General features: G+C 45.5%; 1 protein-coding gene across 1 annotated transcript in view; it reads left to right on the top strand.

The window, feature by feature from the left end:
- The window catches only part of HHLA1 (HHLA1 neighbor of OC90), a 31,412-nt gene extending 12,194 nt beyond the window's left edge, over positions 1 to 19,218 (top strand). Inside the window, exons 8-16 of the mRNA XM_005613400.2 lie at positions 1,446 to 1,502; positions 1,607 to 1,699; positions 4,487 to 4,726; positions 6,762 to 7,010; positions 9,666 to 9,734; positions 10,058 to 10,132; positions 13,539 to 13,695; positions 17,497 to 17,579; positions 19,175 to 19,218. Coding sequence (XP_005613457.2) covers positions 1,446 to 1,502; positions 1,607 to 1,699; positions 4,487 to 4,726; positions 6,762 to 7,010; positions 9,666 to 9,734; positions 10,058 to 10,132; positions 13,539 to 13,695; positions 17,497 to 17,579; positions 19,175 to 19,218 — 1,067 coding nt within the window. The remainder of the gene's footprint in view (positions 1 to 1,445; positions 1,503 to 1,606; positions 1,700 to 4,486; positions 4,727 to 6,761; positions 7,011 to 9,665; positions 9,735 to 10,057; positions 10,133 to 13,538; positions 13,696 to 17,496; positions 17,580 to 19,174) is intronic.
- The last annotated feature ends 1,286 nt before the right edge of the window (positions 19,219 to 20,504 follow it).

Here is a 20,504-nt window from a genome sequence, read left to right as displayed (position 1 = left end):
CTCCATCTTCCCATCAGAGTGTCCGAAAAGTTGGAGGAAGAATCGAAAGCTCGGAGTTGGGGGAATCTAGGCAGACTCAAGAGAACAGCTTGTGTTGGACCGCTGTACTCCTCTTCTACAGAGGAGGACACTGAGATTCAGAGAGGTTGAATATTTTGCTCAAGGTTGGTTCCAAATTCAGATTTATATCTCTATGGAGCCTAAGCCCATGTGTGATGTACAATTGAGAAAGATAGGACTTGTTTACGAAGTGGCTTCATATAACCCCCAGGCTATTCACATTTCCCTGGGGACCCACTTGTAAAGCACTGGCCTAGTCAATAGCCCATCACGTGGTCTCATCAGAGAGATGGCATGCTACCCTGTGGAGCAACTGCTGTAGAAGCAGGGGTTGGGGAGAAAAAGAAATAAGAACAGCTATCATTAGGCGCCAGGGACTCTTCTAAGGGCTTTGAGTGTATTCCCTCTTTGGATACTCCCTACGACCTCATGGGGTAGCAACTATATCTATCACCACTTTATAGGTGAGGAAACTGTGGCACAGAGAGGTTAAGAAACCTGACCAAGATCACTCTGCAGAGATAGAATTCTAACCCAGACGATCTGGCTCTGAAGTGCATGCCTTTGGTCACTATGCTGATACATATAATAATAGCACCACATTAACAGTAACGATAATTATTATTCTGACTATTTACTGAGCATTCCTATCCGCTAGGCACCATACTTTAGAGCTTCACACACATTATCTCACTGGATCATCATAGCCATCCCACTAGGGACCTGCAACCATGCATCCACAGTTCTTTAGGCAGCATCCTCAGGGACGAGTACATTTAGGAATTCGGAAGTTGTAAGAGAATGTCTACACCATACACGATGTAACACCTACAGCAGCATCCAGGGCAGCCTGCCGTAATCAAATACATTCATATTCATTTAGCCAAATGCTTGACCCTTTATGCTAAGTAGGATGGATAAAGTCTATACACAGCCTCACATCTGTCAAGTCAGGTTTTGCCGCCAAAGGAGTTTTGGTACCAAACTCATACAAAACCTTCCAACTGACAGAGATTTGGGGATTTGGAAATTGCCAATAAGGGACTGTGGGATTCAAATTTTCACCATTTTAAAGATAGGTAAACTGAGTCCTAGAAAGGTCAAGGAGTTCACTCATGTTTACACCGCTAGTAAGTGGCAGAGCTGATGTTGTTACCCTAGAAACCCACCCCGGAGGCTGTGTCCTTAGCCATTACATTATACTGCACCCGCTTCCATCCCCAAAAAATCCCCCAGAAAATCAGGGCTGCCTTGAGAGTATGGAGTTAGCCTTATTTTCCACAGCATCCTGAGCTGGAAATTTCCAGCTTGATTTTCCTTTTGATGAAAGACTTAACAGCTCCAGACTCATTGCTAAGTCGTGTTGTGTACTGCTTTGTCTACAGTGAGTCAGACGAGCGAATCCGACTGCATCTTCATCTGCGTGATGACAGGAAAGTCAGGTGAACCACCCGCCATTCTTTGACAAGCTCTCTGAGCTGAGAATTAAGCCCGACACTCCAGCAGGCGAGCCCAAGATTTGATCCTGTTGGTGTGATTTTTACAGGAAGGAATCTCTCTGACTTCTGGGAGATGGCGGAGAAATCTCCCGTTATCAATTACACATTTACCAGCAGCGTGTCTAGTGTTCTGGGTGAGTGTAACCATCCCATATTCCTACTATAGAGTCTCCAGACCAGGGTCTCGCCCAGCAAACTGAATCGGAATGCTGCCCTCAGGTGTTTTATTTAGGTATACTGGGTTAAAATCAGGATTTCATGATTTAAAAAAAATAATTGAATTTGCAATCCTAAATCTAAATTTTTTAACAACTTTTTTGCAAACGAAGATCTGGCAACCCTGATGCTTCCCCTCACCTGTGACAACAAGCAACTGCAGTTGAGTAGCTGCTGCCCCCATTCCCCCGTTAGCAAAGATGCCTTTCTCATCTTTTCCATAGCCCTCTCTGCTCCCTATTGCCTCGCACTTTTTTTCTCATATCAACCACCTGGCTTTTGTAGGTATTTGAATTTGTGACCCTGCTGTAGACGTTGCCACTCGGTAATACCCAGACCCCACCCAGCCATCCTCCACCCCTCCACACGCAAACAGACCCATCCTCCTGCCTTTTTGCTGTCACCAGGTGGCATTTTTGGAACCAACTTTAAATCCTCTTTTTCCTTCATGCTTAACTGTCATTTCTTGCCGAACAAATTATCTGGAATCTGGCTGGTCCTCCAAGATTATCTGCTGCTGCTGTGATTGTCTTAGTTCAAGTCCTTGTCATCTACCTTTGTACGGTAATAGCCTCTCAACCAGTCACCTTTGACCCGGTCTCTTATTTCTCTAAAATATCCATCCATTGCCCTAAGAATGAATGTCTGTTTTGTTTTTTGAGGAAGATTAGCCCTGAGCTAACTACTGCCAATCCTCCTCTTTTTGCTGAGGAAGACTGGCCCTGAGCTAACATCCATGCCCATCTTTCTCTACTTTATACGTGGGATGCCTACCACGGCATGGCTTTTGCCAAGCAGTGCCGTGTCCGCACCCGGGATCTGAACCGGCGAACTCCGGGTAGCTGAGAAGCGGAACATGTGCACTTAACCGCTGTGCCGCCCGGCGAGCCCCTGAAAGTCTTTAGCATGATTGGACTATGTATTTTCACAGCTCAGAACTCCTAAGTCAGCAGCAGAGGACCCCAAGTCTTTAGCCTGTAATATATGTTTCCCTGTCATCAAGCCCACCCTCAACTGCTCTCTTTTTCCATGAATCTTCTGTAAAAAGACTTTGAAATTCCTGCTTCTTCTTGGAGCTGGCGTACGTCTCCCTCCCTGCGACTTTGCTCATGCTGTTTTCTCAGTCTGGAGCTCCTTCCCTACTTTTCCAGATTTCAGAGCCCAGTTTGTCTGTCAATCATCAGCTCAAATGCTGCCTCCTCTTTCCTAAAACCACCCCCATCAAAATTTGCCTTCTGTCTTCTGTGACCCCTATAACACAGCACTTGTACGTCATTTGGACTCTCTGTTACTCCAGATTGTGTCACAGGTGACTTTATATGCATGTCTCCTCACCAAATGGTACTTGAAGGCAGAGACTGAGTCACCTTCAGCTCCATAGTCTGCCTTCCCCCTTGGCACCTCACACAGTGCCTTGTACACCGTAGGTTCTTCACTAGTGTTTCTTGGAGCAAAATGAAGTTTACAATAAATCTCCAATTCCATTTCAGTGGGCTGCCTTCCTTTGTATTTATTTAGGGCACCTCTTACTTATGCTGAGGAAGGACCTCAACTTGTGTGGAATGAGGCTGCTTGACAAGGAGAAGAAGTGGGCATCTTGTGGGTTCCCCTCACCTACCCAATTCTGAGGACAGACCTGAGGGTTGGGTCAATCTCACTCCTTCAGAGAGTCCTTCCATGAACTGCCCACCCCCGATTTCAATTACGCCTCCCTGTCTGTGCTCCCTCAATAAACTACAGATGCTCGGGAAGAGAGAATGTGTTTACAAGTTGACACTAATGTTGACGTGCCTGATAATTGGCCACCTGGCTGAGTGACAGTTTGATTGGGAGGCATTTAGCCCCATGTCCGGTTGATCTTGGAGCAAGGACCAGGCTTCTGGTACATGGCGGGTATTACTGAGCCCAGAAGTGAGAAAATGAGGCTGTAGGGCCACCTTCTGCAATTGCGCAGGTTGTACCCTGCACAGAGTTACCTGCCAAAGGGGCAAGTCGGGGCTGAAATCCAACACAGGCTCTGCCCACTAGTCTGCAGGCCAGCGTTCGTCCACCCAGAGGAAGGGACCCTATGGGCTAGTGGGAGCCTGGCTTCCTAATAGGCAGCCCCTGCCCCTTAAGCCTTCCTGAGGGGAGAGATAGGGCACAATGAAGACTTGGGCCTCTTCCCCTTTTCCTTCATGGAGCATCCGAGGGCACCGTGTGGATCTCCCTCTGAGCTGAGCCTTCCTGCTGTCTCTGCGGGGCCTGTCTTGCAAGCGATTTCTCCCTGGCAGCCTCTGATTCCCCAAAATTCTACTTCTGGTTCCTAGTAGTAGGCACAGGGCACATAGAGCAAGCCTATTCCCTCTTCCAGGGACAAGTTCCAGAGCCAGGGAGGGGCTGAGGGCTGTGAAGTGGGCAAAGGACTCTCCCAGGATTCAGCCTCTGTTCAGGAGACACGTCAAATCTCTGAAGCTCTTCAGTCTGACAGCTTTGCATTCTGTTCACAGTACTTCTTCACGCAGCGTTTTCAGAGACTGATATTTTAGCTTAACTTGTCATTCAAGGAGAAACCCTCCTTTTAATGACATGTGGTACTATTCCGAGGAAGGTCTGAATCTCTGCATTCTGTGTATTTGCTGTGCGATGACTTTTCAATGGTGCAACAGTTGTTTGCATCCAAAGGGTCCAGCATATTCAAGCTGCCATTGACTGTCTGCCTCCATGTGTAGCCACCACGGGGATGGCCGTGACTTCAAAGCTCACATCCACAAGCCAGCAAATGCTACCAGGAACCAGCCGCCCAAGCCAAGCCCAGAGCACCCTAGTGTCTGCTCTGAGAACCTCTCCTGGGACAGAGACAACTCCTCCTTCAGAGGGAGAGCAGTTCGTGGACACAGATATGCCTCCTGAGCTTCACGCCAGCACCCTGGCCACCCTGGACAGTGCCTCTCCCACCCTCCTAGCCTTGGGTAAGAGGCTTTCTCAGCCTTTCCTCTCCTGTCCTGTTTCTCCTTCCTGTTCTCTCTGGGCTCACAGAAATAAACGAAATCCATCCTTTGTCCCTTCTCCACCAACCCCTTTCTTCTTCAGCATCCCTTAAATGAGAGATCCATGTGAGCCAGTATGGGCTCAGTACAGACAAAGCTATGCAGCGGATATCATCAACATAATGTCCTTCTAACATTTATTTGTATAATTTTTTATTTTGAAATAGTTTAAGACTCACAAGAAGCTGCAAAATTAGTACATAGAGTTCTCTGATACCCTTCACCCAGCATCTCTCGATAAGACTATCTTACATAATTGAAGTATATTGTAGAGTAAGGTATTTTTATTTCAGCAAAGCGTTTAGCAATATCTCTCTTGAAATTTACACAAAATGCTGAAGTCAACCTGTACGGCAAGGTTAGGTGAATTTGAGCTGGATGGATAATGATGCTAAGAATATGTTAATGACTTGATGCCAGCATGAAAAGCTGCCACTTACGGCATGCCAATAGCTTCCTCCATCCCCATCACCTTTGTGGACACAATCAGTGGTGTTGCCACTGAAGATGCAAAAAGGGTGCTTATCCCATTTGGAAATAAGACACAACTGAGGTAACTCATCAAGAGTCAGTACTGTCTCAGCGAGCTCCCACGATGGACCAGAGTCATCAGAGTTCATTCATTCATTCATTCACTCATCCAGACATATATTTAACACAAGACACCAGGCTAGCTGTTAAAAACCAGCTCTATCAAAGTCCCCTTTCCTTCCTGAGCTCACAGACTAGAAAGTGAGACATAGGCAACTAAATTGACAGTTATGATCCAGCCAAAAAGAGCTGTCGTCCTGGAGAGCCCAGAGAGGGGGCTTCCCGTAGGAGGTAAGAACTGTAGGAGTCAGGCCAACAGGGAAATAAGAAGGAGGGAAAGGAATTAACTAGAAAAGTCCTCAATACTATAGCCGGCATCATGACAGTTATACAAAATTAGAAGGGGCTGGCCTGGTGGTGCAGCAGTTAAGTGTGTACGTTCCACTTTGGCGCCTGGGGTTCGCCAGTTCAGATCCCGGGTATGGACATGGCACCGCTTGGAAAGCCATGCTGTGGTAGGCATCCCACATATAAAGTAGAGGAGGATGGGTATGGATGTTAGTGCAGGGCCAATCTTCTTCAGCAAAAAAAAAAAAAAGAAAGAAAGACAGAAAAAAATTAGAAGCTTTCCAGTATAATACGAAAAAAAAGATGGGATTGCTAGTGGCAAGACAAAAACCAAAGAGCTGATTTTATGTAAGAAAAACTGCAAACCTTCAAAGAGAGTTTCAAAAGCATATTTAAATAAATGAAGTGATATACTGTATTCTGGATGAGAAACCTGAATATTTTAAAGATGGCAACTGTTCTGAACTTATAGAATTTAAATCCTCCAAGGGGATTAGCTTTGTAAAACTTGAAAAAAATTATATTAATTCCTACCATGGGAATGAACAATTGAGAACATGCAGCCATTGCTTCAAAGACCCATGAGAGAAGATTTGTCTTAATAGCAATCCTCTGATCCTGTACGGCAGGCATAGCTATTACTATCATCATCGTCACCATCGCCTCCATTTAAGTGACAGAGCTAACAAGAGTTCAGTGACTTGCCCCAGAGTGTGTACAGCATGAAGGGGCAGGAGCAGAATTTACCCCTCCAGGTCTCCTCATCTCAGACAGCATGACCTTTCCACTGTGTCACATGATTAGAAACGTATTCCTTAAATTTGAGAGAGAGAGCCCAGTGTCCTCCAAACACATACCCTTGCTGGCTGTCTGAGCGTCCAAGGGATTTTTTTAATTGGTAGTTAGGAAAACAAAGTTTAGTTTGGCCCTTTTATTCCAGTTCAGGGTAGAGTTTTATTTTCCCTATTGGGCATGCCCATTGCATTTGCCCTTTAATAACATGTCAATGTCTTGTCAATTTTATATCGGAATCAAAGTGGTAAAGCATAAAAATGCCCTGTTCCTGTCACTTGTGCAGCTACCAGGAGGGTGGGCAGAACTCCACGGGTGACAGCCACCAGGCAGGCGTGGGCTTCCACACTACCCGTGCCCTGGGCTCAGACCACCGGTGAGAAAACACCTGGAGGGCCTCCCTGGGGAACTCTTTCCTCCACGCCAACATCTTCTGCAGAGGCCCAGGAGGCCGAGAACACAAGGAGCCTTTCTGGGCCTCCTGCTAGGACAGCGGACACACCTGGCAGCCCTTCCCAGCCCAGCCCGACCTCAGGTATGATTCTCTTCATCTCAGCCCCTTTCTTCCTACCTTTAAATGAAGGAACAAATGTATGAATGAAAACTCCCTCTTCACAGGAATCGTCCACCTCCTCTCTCTTCTATGTACCCACTTCCCAATTTCTTCTCCTTTTTCCTCTTTCTCTGTCCATTAGATAAGTGACCACTAGAAGCCGACATTGTTCACTCCAGACAATTCAACTACCTTTTTGGCATTGTGTTAATACATATGAATGTTATTGCATTAGTTACATATACAGCACGCATACGCAATGTAATGTGACACATACATCAGTTACTGTACAAATATAATTATATATATATCAGTATATAATCATGTACTATGAGGAAGGCCTGAGCTCTAAAGGGCAGGAGAAAAATTGTCAAGTGTGACCCCAATTTTATGTATTTGTGTGTGTTTGCGTGTGTGTGTGTAATAAATATACACAGAAAATAGAAAACAAAACAAAATAAGACAAAAGATGTTCACAACGTAATAACCTTGACTATACCCGGGAAGTAGATAGAATTTTTATTTTTCTTCATTACAATGTCATGAATTTTCATATTTTCTACTCCTGTAATCAGACAAAAAAGATTTATTTCTTTTTAAAATCGCTTTCTCTGATACCTGCAGCCAGAGACCTTGCCTCCACGCTCACCACAGTCAAGGGATCGTAAAGCTCATCATTACTGGGCGGTTAGTGTCCTTGAACTTGACCCTCCTCCCGCTGGGCCATACTCTCCTGAGGGCCTGTGTCTTTAATCCCCAGTTCCCACGAAACACAAGAGGCCTTCAGTAAAAGTTTGTTGAGTTACCTGGATTTCTTGAGAAGTAGAGGGGAAGGAGCAGATGAATTTTAATGGGCGTAAATATAAAGTCTTGACTTTAGGCTCAAAATCTCAATGGCACAAACACGTCTGGGAATGCAATTTCAACAGCTTTATTCAGTGAAACACCTGATATCTTTGCATAGGGAAAAATAAAAGCTAACAGGCTTAGGTTCAGCCAGCTGGACCACGGCCACCAACACAGCCCTGAGGCTGTGAGCTCTGGTCTTTATTTCAGACAAAGCAGGGTTGAAATCCTCACTCCACCGCTGGCTGTGTCTTTAGGCAGTTTTCTTAATCTCTCTGAGTCCTGGTTTTCTGGTTTTCTCGTCTTTGAAATGAGGGAGGCGATACCTACTTTCAGAGTGGCTATGATGATTGTTAAAGTAGGTGATGGCCGTAAGGTGTTCAGCTCAGCATGTAGCCCCTCGGAACCGCTCAGTCAACAGGAGCTCCTGCTAAGCTGCCCCACGTGCCCATGGTGGCAACACGGCGGCCAGCTTCAGGAGATGTGCTGGGGAAAGGGTCATGGCCAACAGGACATCCTCTAGAGGAGCGCTTGTGCCTGCTTTTGCCCTAGCTCCCTATCAGCTCTAATCTTCTGCGATCCTGTAGTCGTTCAGTTAACCTGTCAACAGCAATCACAGACAAGTGAACTCTGTGTTCGGGTTGTGGTTAAGACTGCTCAGTTTCTGAACTACACAGAAACACACCTGGGCAGCAAGCATCACTGGACGCCTTTTGTGTTTGGGGGCTTAGAGTCCAGTGCCAGAAGGGGAATCCAAAGAAGATGCTGACCTGCTCTAAGAAAATGATAAGATTTTCCCATGTGGTTGGGTCTCCTGCCTGTAGTCATCTGTAAATGTGTTAAGCTTCCCATCTCTGGTACTAACATGGCGGTCCCCAGGGAGTGGAAGCAGTGTTTAATTCACACAGTCCTAGCAGAGGAGCATAATAAGTAAGAAGCAGCCTGCTTCACCCCTTATCCAACCCCTCTGTGTCATCCCCTAGACTCCAGCCGCAGCAAAAAGTACCCACTGCTCACTTCTTCGGGTTGTTGCTTGTGCTCTTTCCTCTGCCAGGAAAACCCATTCTCCTCACTAAGCACAGTGCTTCTTCTGCCTCAGAGAAGATGTTGCCCAAACCCCAGTCCCCATCCTCTGTGCTCATCTTGCATGTCAGTCTCACTCCTTTTCTCCCACTTAACCACATGAGTGAAATTGCCTGTTGCATCTTCCTCTCCCTCATTCCCTATAAGGAGGCTGCTTGGCTGGTTTTTCCAGAGGCCAGAATCTTGACAGCAAGAATCATGTCCTAAAATGGTCCTTAAACCAGGACTTTATGAACATGATCAAAAGACTTGTTGAGATGAGCTCATGCTCTATCATGAAAATGATGGGCCATTTGTAGGGGTGAGGAAGAGCCAAGGTGGTCACTAAGACTCGGATGAATGAAGAACATATTGTTGTCTTCGTCTCTCCACCCAGGAGCACTGTGCTTGGACACTGCCTGTGAACACCATTACACTCCCGTGCAGGTTCATCATTTCATACCAGTATTAGCTGGTTTCCAATGGCACCCAACACACTGTATCATAGTCCCTGATGGGACTTGCCCATTTCCTCCTCCTTGATGCTGGGACTGTCTCCACTGTTGGTTTTATTTCTTAGTTGTTTCTGCATCCTCAACACCCTACCTGGGATCTGGCTTAATAACCAACATTGGTTGACTAGGGCAGGACTGGTGGCGGGGGGTTTCTTCTCCCGATCAGGGGCCCTGAGAAGACATGCGGGCTCACCTCTCTCTCATCTCATCCCAGGAACTCTCACCCCTGGCACACAGACTCCGAGTCCAACCAAGGCACCGGCCCCCAAATATCCACAGACAGGTAAGAATGTGCTGCTGGAAAGAACCCCACTGCCACAGAGCTTAGGGGCAGGGGCGTGGAGAACAGGGGTGCCAGTAGGCAGACCAAGCTGGTTATTATATTTTATGGGTTCCAGTAAGAAAAGAGGCAAGAAAAACTAGTTTGTAAGCCTTACCGTGCTGCTAAATTGCCCTGGGATCTTGGATAAATCACTTCTTTCTTGGCTACAATTTCCCTCTAGATTTGAAGGATCCTTTATCCTTAACTGTCATGATTCTCTGGTGTGTGCAGGACCCAAGGCCATTTCATGTTGACTTTTCTGAGGCCATTCTTGCCCCTTGTAGGTGATCCGTCTGCACCGTGGCCGGTGACCCCCGGAGAAGAGCCAGCCCTGGTCCCAGGACCCCACCAAGTGTCAAGTACGTACCAGCGCCCTGTCACTCCCGTTGTGTTTGTTTGCTTTGGACAAAGTTGTGTAGTGTAATAAAAAGAAGTTTGTTGGGTAAATTTAGATTCAGACTGCTGAGATTCACATCCTAGCTCTACCATTTACTGGCGAGGTGGCCCACAGCACGCAATGTGCAGAATTCAGTTTCCTTAGCTATAAAGCGAGAATAATAACAATTATTGTGGGTACAGAAAATGTCTTTTTTCCACGAGGTTTTGTATTAAGTAAGATAATGGGTGTGAAAGTGACTTGGAACTACAGAGCCCCATGTAACTTAATTCAATCAAGCTTTACGGAGTGAATGCCTGCTGAGAAAAGTGCTGTGTGCTTTGCAAATGGAAGCTGTTCCTATAATGAGCATGATGTTGGCAGAGGGCAAGGGAGGAGTAAAGGACAACTCCAAAATTCAACCCCCGCTCGCTGGGTGCAATTTACTTTTATTCCATTTAAAAGGATGCCGTGCCTTCCCCATCCCTGCACGCTTGAGTCTCATGGAATGCTAGAGGAAATCATTTCCTGGGCTTCTATCTGGTTTCACAGGACTCCTGAACGAGGCTCAGGACTTTGAGTTTCTGTGGTTTGTGCAGCGTTTCCCCATCTTTTGGATGTCTCACTCTCCTGTTTTCTGTTGAGCCAGTTTCCATAGGAGAGAAATGGATACAAAGTGAGTCTTTCAGAGCTGGTGGAGTCCTCGGGCCCCTCCCACTCCTGGATGCCTTTCTATACTAGTTTCCTGAATGTTCCCGGACCATCCAGTCATATGTCAACGGGGCATTATTAAATTCCTGGAGCCCGCACAGTCTCCTTTTTCATATCGCCTAAGATCTGCCTCAGCCGGACGCTCACCCTGCAGTGAATGGTGAATGGGCCTTTCAGACACAAAGGCGTGATTATGCTACCAAAGGAAATTACAGCCTTTTTTTTCTAGGGGTTCTAGAGAAACACATTAGTGGTGCGGATGGGGGCAGTTGTCAGACTGAGTTTTAAAAAACAAGTTGACTATATGTCTATAACTTTATCTGTATCCATCTGTCTATCTATCTATATAGCTCTATCTCCCTCTCACGCATGCTATCTCGCTCTATCTATCTATCCATCTGTTCATCCATCCATCTATCCATGCATCCATTCATCCACTCATCCATCCATCTATCCACCCATCCATCCATCTATCTACCCATCCAACCATCTATCCAGCCTGGCAAGGGTGAGATCCCCAGGGCCATACCAAGGAGTATGGATCTCTTCTGAGGCAAGTAGGAGTAATAATCAGATTTGTGTTGCAGAAAGGTTTTCTGGCTGGAAAGTGGAGACTAAAGGAAGGAGAGTGGGAACAGGGCTGGTGGTGAGGAGACTGTTGTCCTAATGACAGCCAGAGATGATGGGGGCTGGAACTAGGAGGTGACTATGTGGACAGGGAGTCTTGAGTGATATTCAGGAGACAGAATCAAGAGAAGGTGATGATGGTGGAGTGAGTACCAGGAGGGAACCAAAGTTCATGCCCAAGTTTGAGTGAGTGTCATTTCCTGATATGGAGAAGCACAGGGGAGGTTGGGAAGGAGGGACGGGCATGGGAATCCAGCCTGAAGAATGTTAACTGTTTGAGTGGTAAAGGAGGTGGTGACGAGCACAGGCTCCAGCGTCCGATCTTGCCAGAGTCACTACCTGCTGTAGAACTGATCAAACTGCAGAATCACTCAGACCCTCAGTATCCTCTTCCATAAAATAGTACTTCTGATACCGGCCTCTCATAGCTGCCTGATTTTATGAGGAGTCAATGAAACAATGTATGTAGAGAACTTAGGAAAGTACCTGATGCCTAGCTGTTGCTGAATAAATGTTAGAGAAAAAAGTCATGGTATATTTATGAAAATTGACCCATGTTCTGGGGGGGCTTAGTGTTCTAGTTGACTCAGGATAAAATTTGAAATACGTTTCTTTTCTACATGTTTTGCTGATCTTTCTCTAACCATATGAGCCTTTTTCTCCACTTTAAGAAATATAGAGCTGCTGAATTCTAATTTTCAAAAAAGTAAAAACATGACATTAAAATATGAAACAAACACATGTCTAAGATGTTATTTGACTATGAATTAATGAGGAAAACAGGGAGATGTTGGGATTGGTTCAATGAAGTTTGAGAAATAGGGATTTATATAGTAGGTCAAAGGAATTTTGAAATGAATTTGCTGATTGACATCTTCCAGCAATAAACTCTTTTTTTTTTTTTACTGGACAGAAATCAATTGCACCTTCATTCATTTACATCGCTATGGACAGGAATTCTTTGCATTGCCCTCACGTGAGAATCATTTACATGGCTATCAGTTAACCTCCACCCCTTCAGAATTGTAAAACCACCTACTCAATAAGTCAATTAAAGGCTCACCCCCCCATAAAACAAGATACTCCCCACAGAGTCTGCTATACAACACCCAGAATTGCACCAGAAGGACGCCCTGTAGTTCTTTTTGCATATTTCCAGGTTTTAGATCATTTTTCTTGATATTGACTAGTGATTCTTTGTTGGAAGATTATTATCAATATCCTAATATAAACTTCAGGTCACTAGAAGGCGAGCTCTGTGGGAGGAAGTCTCTTTTCCTTCTTATTCATTACTGTAGCTCTAGTGTCAATTAGCCTGCCTGGCATGCAGTGGATGCTCGATAAAGTTTTAATGAATAAATCAATATTAAAAGTTATGATTTATTGTTTATTCCATACCAGGAACTTTGCAATATGCTTTGTATAAATTGTCTCATTTAATCCTCCCAGTCACCTAAGGTGACACATATCCACCCCCATATACACAGTCACACACACATGCACATACATATACCCATGGACAGCCATGCAAACCACATATACCCATGTGTGTACACATACGCACAGGCATATACCCATTCACGCACACACACACATGCACACGTTCACACATACACATGCACACATATGTCCTTGCACACACATGCACACACATCCCGTACCCTCTGTACCATCAAGTTACTCTCCATTTTCCCATCAGCAAACCATTCCCTTGCATGATGCTGAGTCATCATGTGCTCTGTCTCTTACACTGGAAATGTCTCCACCTGATCTATTTCCGTACGCTGTTTCAGATCCTTGTTTAATATTTCCTCCTCAGTGAACCATCTCTGATTTCCTTCAGGAACTAGATCCCCACCTCTCTCCACTTGTCTCTTGGAACCTACTCAGCAGCTTTCCCCGGCAATGGCGTAGCAGCACTGTGTTTGCCTGTCTGTCTCAGAGGTCCCTGAGATCAGGGGCAGGACTGGAAGCACCTAGCACAGTGCCTCACAGGGAAGAAGTTTGCTAAACTCTTGTTGATTTTAATGGTCTGGGATTACATTTTCTAGGGTGTCCTCAGCCATTCCCCAAAGAGGAGGCCATGACAGCTGCTCCTCTCACCCTGGTCATCCAGAAGCTCAACCCTTGTCTGATGGAGCTGTGCCGCTTTTTCCAACAATGTCTCTGCATGAGCCAGAGGACAGACCCCAGGATGGAGGCCATGAGGTAACCTGGGCCAGCTGCTGCTTTTCACGTCCGGTATTTAGGGGCTTCTCGTTCTGTGTGGATTCTTTTCAGGTCACAAGGTGGCCAGGTGCTAAATAACCCACAGACAGGTGACAGGTGTCCCTCAAAGAGTGGTCTCTCCAGTAAGTCCTTTACTAGACTGTCACCTCTTCGAGAGCCAGAATGAAACCTCTTTCATTTCTGGGTCCCCAGAACCAAGTGCAGGACTTGCTTGACACAGGAAGTTCAGTTGAGTCAAGTTGAGTCAAGTCTAATCAAGTTGAGTTGAGTTGAACTGAGTTGTGTCACATATGGTGGAATGATCACAGAGAACTTTGAGTGGTCCCTGAGCCCTAATGCCCTCAGCCTGGTGAGATTTGCGAGAAGAAAATAATTAGAGAACGTGTCCATCTAAAGTCTAGGTCTTTCACAAACCCCTAGCAGTCATTTGCCAGCCAAATGAGAAGATTGTCAAAAGAAAATAAGAAGGCAGCGTCCATCTTCTATTAAGAAGGTCTAGGTGTCGACATTATCCCCTGCCCTGGAGTGCAGACATACCATCTTTTCTTCTGGGATTTGTTCTTGGTTGTAGACCCAGAACCAAGCCACGTGGAGGAAGACTTCTGCTCCAGTGGCCTGGGGCCAATCTCTCAGATCTTTAAGGTTATTTTCAGAATCTACTCGTGATCCTTCAGCTTTTCAAATCTCCATCATCCACTGGCTCTGAGCCCCAAGCTCAGGTTTGCAGCCTTTTTCCATCCCCCTTTTCTGGCCCTGGTCTTGGTCCCTCAATCAGTGTGGATGTTCCACCTGGAGAGGAAAATAAGAAAGATCCATAGACTGAGGGTGACAGCAAGCAAAGTGAAGGCATTTCTCCACTGCACGGGCTGATGCTACAGAAGAGAAAACTTTTGCAACAATACTTTCTTACAGGATCAGCCCACTATCAGAACCTTCTTCCACTAACTCTTTAAATCAACAACGTGTTTTGAGTCTCCACCGTCTATCAGTTATGCTCTGTGCTGAGCCACAGGAATAGAGAGGGGAACCGGAAGTAAACCCAGAACCTGAGGACATCATAACAGAAAGGAGGAAATGGTCATAAACACAAGTTAAAATATGACATAGTAAGTGATAGAACCAAGTCATGCACACAGGCAAAACCTATTAATCTCATCCCCTTGGGAAAAAAAATTACCTTGAAAAATCTATATTGCAAATATTGGCTAGAAGGATAAACAGGGAAGGCAGAAGTTTCCAGAAAGAAGTTTTGAGTTTAAATTTAGAGAAAGGAAGCCTCTGTAAACCTGAGCTTATTTTTTCTTTTCCCTGTATTTTAACTTAATAATGAATTTTTCTATAAACTCATAGTACATGTTGAATATGGGCTAAGAATAACAGAGTGGGAGGCTGGCATTACTCAGTATGTTTGTTGAATAAGACAGCCCCTGTGATCAAAACATCATGGTTTAGTGGGGAAGTTGGCCATGTAAAGAGACAAATCACAGGGAGGTATGACAAGTGCAACAGCAGATTCCGAATATGGGCTGTGGACCCCAGAGGAAATGACTAATAGGGCTTGATGGAGGAGCAGGAGTTTTCCAAGCGTAAAATGGGAGAGGCCACTCCAGGCAAAAGGAAGAGCGTATGCAAAGATGGAGAGTGAGAGGCAGCCTGGAACATCTTAGGACCACCAAGACGTTCAATGTGGCTGCAGCAAAGATGGAGGCCACTGTCCTTGGCGTATGTCCCTATTCAGGAACACTTTGTCCTTTCAAGCACCTGGTTAGCGCTTGCAAGGTTTTGATTTTTTCCACAGCTCCAGTTGCTTCTCCCGGCTTTCCATTCCCTCCTTCATTCTGAACAGATTGAGCTCAGTCCCCAGGGTAGTTTGATAGCCTCTGTGTTTTGGAAGCAGTTTTTTGTGGTTGTTAGAAAAAAAATCTTGTCAAGCTGCACACTGTCAAGTCAGCAGAGAGGGAAATGGGACTAGGCCACGGAACCAAGGCCCTCAAAGCTAGGAAGTGGCTTAGCATGCTGTAGGAGAGTGGGGTTGAAACCAAGCAGACCTGGGTTTAAAGTTAGGCTCTGACACTTATAAGCTATGTGGGCTAGTCATTTAACCTATCTGAATTTCAGTTTATCTTCAAAATGGATATAGCCCCGTCTACATCCCCAGCCACGTGTTGCCCAATTCCAGGAGCACCATTCATGTAGAAGGGTAGCAGCCTTCTTGCCTATGTTGCCAGATTGTGGTGAGAAGAAATTGAAATGAAATGAAATCATTTCTCTAATTGGTCCTGCACAGCCTGGAAAGCTGCACTCAGTGGTTGCTGACTGATGAGGATGCACTTGTGGTTGTTGGTGCACTGCTCTCTTGTTCACTCTCCTAGCCAAGCTTGAATTCCACCTGTAGCATCCTTGACATGTTGTAGCTGTGGCAACAAAATTCCTAGTGGCCATGTCAGCTGTTGAGCAAGCTTTTGAGATGTCATCTTGAGAATATAAGGTCACAGGCTCACAGCAAAAGTAGCCTTGGTGGTATTCATCACTCCACTCGACTCTCAGATCCATTCCCTGCTCTTTCTCTAATCTGCTCTGTAATGAAGGGGGTTGACTGGTACATACTACATTTCCCAGAATACCTTGCCAGCCAGCTTCCTGTTTATCCAATGGGAGATATTGGCAGGAGATCGGAGGACAGTAGAGGGGAGAAGCCAGAAATTTTCTCCCCCTGTATTTCACATTGAACAATATTTCCCCTGTTGGTTCTTTCTAATCTCTTTTTAGGTTAGAGTTCTTCTAATCCCTTTATATTTAGTTCCCAGTATTAAATTCGCTCTCTAGAACCACCTGGGTTTGTTTTTTCCCAGCTGGGCCTTGACTCATCTTGGTCTTGTTGTCTACTAGAATGGCAATGTGTTCTGGCATGGAGTGGCTTACTTGGGTTAATTCAGGATGTCTGGGCAAATCGGTTCATCTCTGTGCCTCGGTTTCCTCAGTTTTGCAGTGTCTTGTAAATAGAATGTGATAGAACCTGGGAAATCTTTACAGCCAGCTTTACTTGAGAAGTTAGTCACTCCCCAGAGCGTGCTAGCATCACAGAATGATAGAGATGGAAGAGAAATTAGACAGTGTTTAGCCCAACCTCCTCATGCATCAGGTGAGGGATTAAAAGGGAAGCAAATTCCCAGACTCCCACACTGAGCTGGTGACACAGCCCGCACTGAAAACTCTTCTTCCTAATAATGTGATCAGTGCTCTTCTCACTGAAGTCCTTTGAAGGAATCCTTGCAGCCACAGCCAAGAGCAGGATATTATTTTGCAAAGTATTTTTTGCAATGTCAACTATAACAGCACTGCCCTCTTACTCCATTTCACACAAAAAACCAAATAAATGAACGTCATCATTTATTGAGCACCTATTATAATAAGTCTGGCACTGTTCAGGAACTTTGCAAACGTTATCTCATTTACTGCTATGAGAACCTATGAGTGTAGGTTCTATTATTGCCTTTTGTTTATATGTGGAAAGATGAAGGCCCAGAGAATTAAGAAATCAGCCTGAAGTCATACATTCTAGTAAGTGATGATGCTGGGACTAAAAATAAGTCTTGTTGACGCTAAATTCTGAGCGTTCTCCTACTCTGCCTCATTTGCTACTTCTCCTCCCACGCCCTATAAAGATGGCAGGTGGGTTCTTTGCGCTGAATACTTGGCCATTGTGACTTTTTTAGTCTGATTGTCTTCTAACGGCCACAAAAAATAGTGATTGCTCGCAACTCTGATCTAAATCTTTAGGTACTGTCTTGAATACTATTCCTGGTTTCTGAAGAATGCAACATACATCTGTCAGAGGGTGAAAAGGTTGTCCCACTCACGCAGTAAGTACACAGCTTGACTATGTTGTAACTTAGCGATGAATGCATTATATGCAAGAGTTCTAGGACTCTGAGAGATTTTCCCGCCTCAGCAAGGAGCCAGTAGAGAGAGGTGGAGCTCATCTAGTTCGTCGTTAATTCTAGACAAAAAGAGTCTAGAGTATGTCTGATTCCCCTTCACCGAACAGTTTGATGTTTGCAATAAGGTATAGAAAAAAAAAGCAGGAGTCATCCTGACGAAGCAATGCTGCTTTCTGTGTGATCTTGAGCAACTTGCTTCTCCTCTCTGAGTCCCACGTGAGCTAGAAAGACAAACAAACAAAGAAAAATCAAACAGAAGACAAACCCCGTGTAAACACTCAAATTCCTGCCCAAAGCAAAATGGATACAAATAATTCAAGGAAAGAAGGCAGCATGAGGTGCTGGAAGCGGGGTGTATGGTACCTCTCTCCTCATCCTGGTGGCGTCAGAGCCCCATCTACTCTCAGGGGTGCCAGACATCAGCTTTATTCTTTCTCCCACTTTTGCAGACAAAAGTGGCTGATCTAGTCTGTCGGGTCCCAAAACCAATGGTTTGGCCATTTTATTGTGCCATCCACCTGGACTATCCGGTCTAAGGGATTCTGGCCTTCTAAAAGTCATGGAACTATACTGAACTCTGTGAAAAATCCCTGCTTAATGTACCCCAAATATAAGCTGGGTGTTCTATGGCCCAGTCTTGGCAATGTTTTACATTAAAACAAACGAACAGTTTAGCCACCCAATCCTTCCTTGTGGGTCTTAAAGAACATCAAGTGGATGCATGATAACACTTCTTAGAAACGCTTCCTCTTCTTCTTGCCCTCCATTAGCTCTCGCTTCCCACAGCTACCGTCTCAAAGACTCTATCCAAGCTTCATTTTCCAACGGATCACTCACTAACACTCCTAAAATCAAACTTTCTGGCTCTCCTCTATTTCCACATCCCTCCTCTTGTTTATTTTCTCTTCCTTTTGCCTCTATGCTTTCTTCTCTCTCAAACATAGCTCCCTTAATTCTTGTGCAAATCCATCGCCCCACTTCTGCCTTCTCTTTCTATCGTTGCCTTTATTCTGCAGCACAAAAGCCAAGCATCTGCAGAGGGGAGGTAGGGGGCTCAGTAGTCAAAGATAGAAATCCCTTAACCTGCTGTGGGGAGAGGGGATAGGAAATCTTGCAGCGACTTATAACTGAATGGCTCTTCTTTCGTCCTTGCCACATTAAAATCTCTACACAAACAATGTATTACATTTACTGAACAACATATTAATGAGTCTAGATTAGCTTTATGCAAACTGGGAAGATGAGGTAGATACAGCTGGCTATTAGAAAAACATCACTGGGCAGAGAATGGAGAAATGAGGGCTGCTCCCGACTCAACTTTGCTGCTAATTAGCAAGAGGGTCTTGCACAAGTCCTTTCTGCTCTCTGACATTGACTTTGAGTAACTCCCTGTCCGGTGCATTGCCACACACTTGCCTTCGGGAAGAGCCTGGGCCATCACTCTTGCTGTCAGAATTGATGTCTCTGTAGCATTTTCTTCTCAGCACCTTCAGTTTCCTCTTCTTTTTTTCTTTCAGCCTTAAAACAAAAATGCCTTGAGAATATCTGCAAGTCCGTGTGAGGCCTTGAAAGAGCAATGGGACCTAACAACAATGGGCAGCATCTCTCCACCCTGGTCCCTGGCTCAAGTTGGCTGCATTGCAGAATTCACCCAGGCTCCAGCTAGATCATCAATTAATTGAAAGCAATCCCTTTTGGAAGTAGCATTTCTTTCTCTCCTGTGAATCTGTTTGAGGTATTGAAGGTGGAAGATGACATGTTAGAGGCCTCACAGTTGATGCAGTAATGCCAACTCCCCTGTCTGCCCCAACGTCACAGAAACCTGATATCTATGGCCAAGAAACTCCCATGATGCTTGCAGCAATTCTGAGACTGGAGAAATGGGGTTGAGGTGTGACATTAGCAGGAACAAACCAGTCCAGGCACTGAGACTCTGACTAGAACCTAAAGTGACTTAAACTTGGGACTTTAGGAATGCAACACAAGGATAAACGAGGAAAACTGAACCCGTACCCTGGGAAGATTCACATCCGATTTCTCTGTATAGTTTACTAGAAGTTGGTTATGTGTGACTAATCAGATCTGCTGTACCATGGGATCCAGATAATCTCCCAAGCCCCCTAAGTAGGAGGTGATGAGAACCTTATCTCAAAAGGAGGAGGAGAGAGTTGTTCTTGTTGATGTCTTGTCTTGATTCCTCTTGTGTGCCCACCATACTTGGGGGTCGAAGAGCACGCTCAGGTTCAATGATTCACTAATAGGACTCATGGAACTCAGAACAGTTGTTAGATTCACATTTACTCTTTATTACAGCAAAAGGACACAGACCCAGATCAGCAAAGGTAAAAGGCACAGGGCGGAGTCCAGGAGAGCCCAGACACGAGCTTCCGCTGTCCTCTCCAGTGGGGTCCTGTGGACGGCACTTACTCTGCCAGCAGTGGTGTGTGACAACATTTACAGACCATTATCAACCAGGAAAGCTCATCTGAGCCATGGAGTCCAGATTTTTATTAGGTGTTGGTCATGTGGACATGAAGTGCCCTCATGGCTGACTGTACGTGGTCTCCAGCCGCTCCAGAGGTCAAGCCAGCACAGCGTGACCTGAGGCCCCAACTATGAATCACATCCTTGGCTTAGACTATCTGGCATGGCCCAAAGCCCCAGGTGGGGAAAGACATTCTCATCAGGCAGGATATTCCAAGTGTTCAGAGGTGGTCTCCCAGGAGCCGTCCAAGGGCAGAGCTTTCTTTGGAAGTTGCAGGGTTGAACATCGTAGCCCTCCTGAGTCAGCCCTCCACCACACACCCACTCACTGAGGGGTCCCCTTATTGTATCAGATCCCTCTCT

This window comes from Equus caballus, chromosome 9 (genome assembly GCF_041296265.1).
Source record: "Equus caballus isolate H_3958 breed thoroughbred chromosome 9, TB-T2T, whole genome shotgun sequence".
NCBI lineage: Eukaryota > Metazoa > Chordata > Mammalia > Perissodactyla > Equidae > Equus > Equus caballus.
This window is presented reverse-complemented; position numbering and strand designations above follow the sequence as displayed.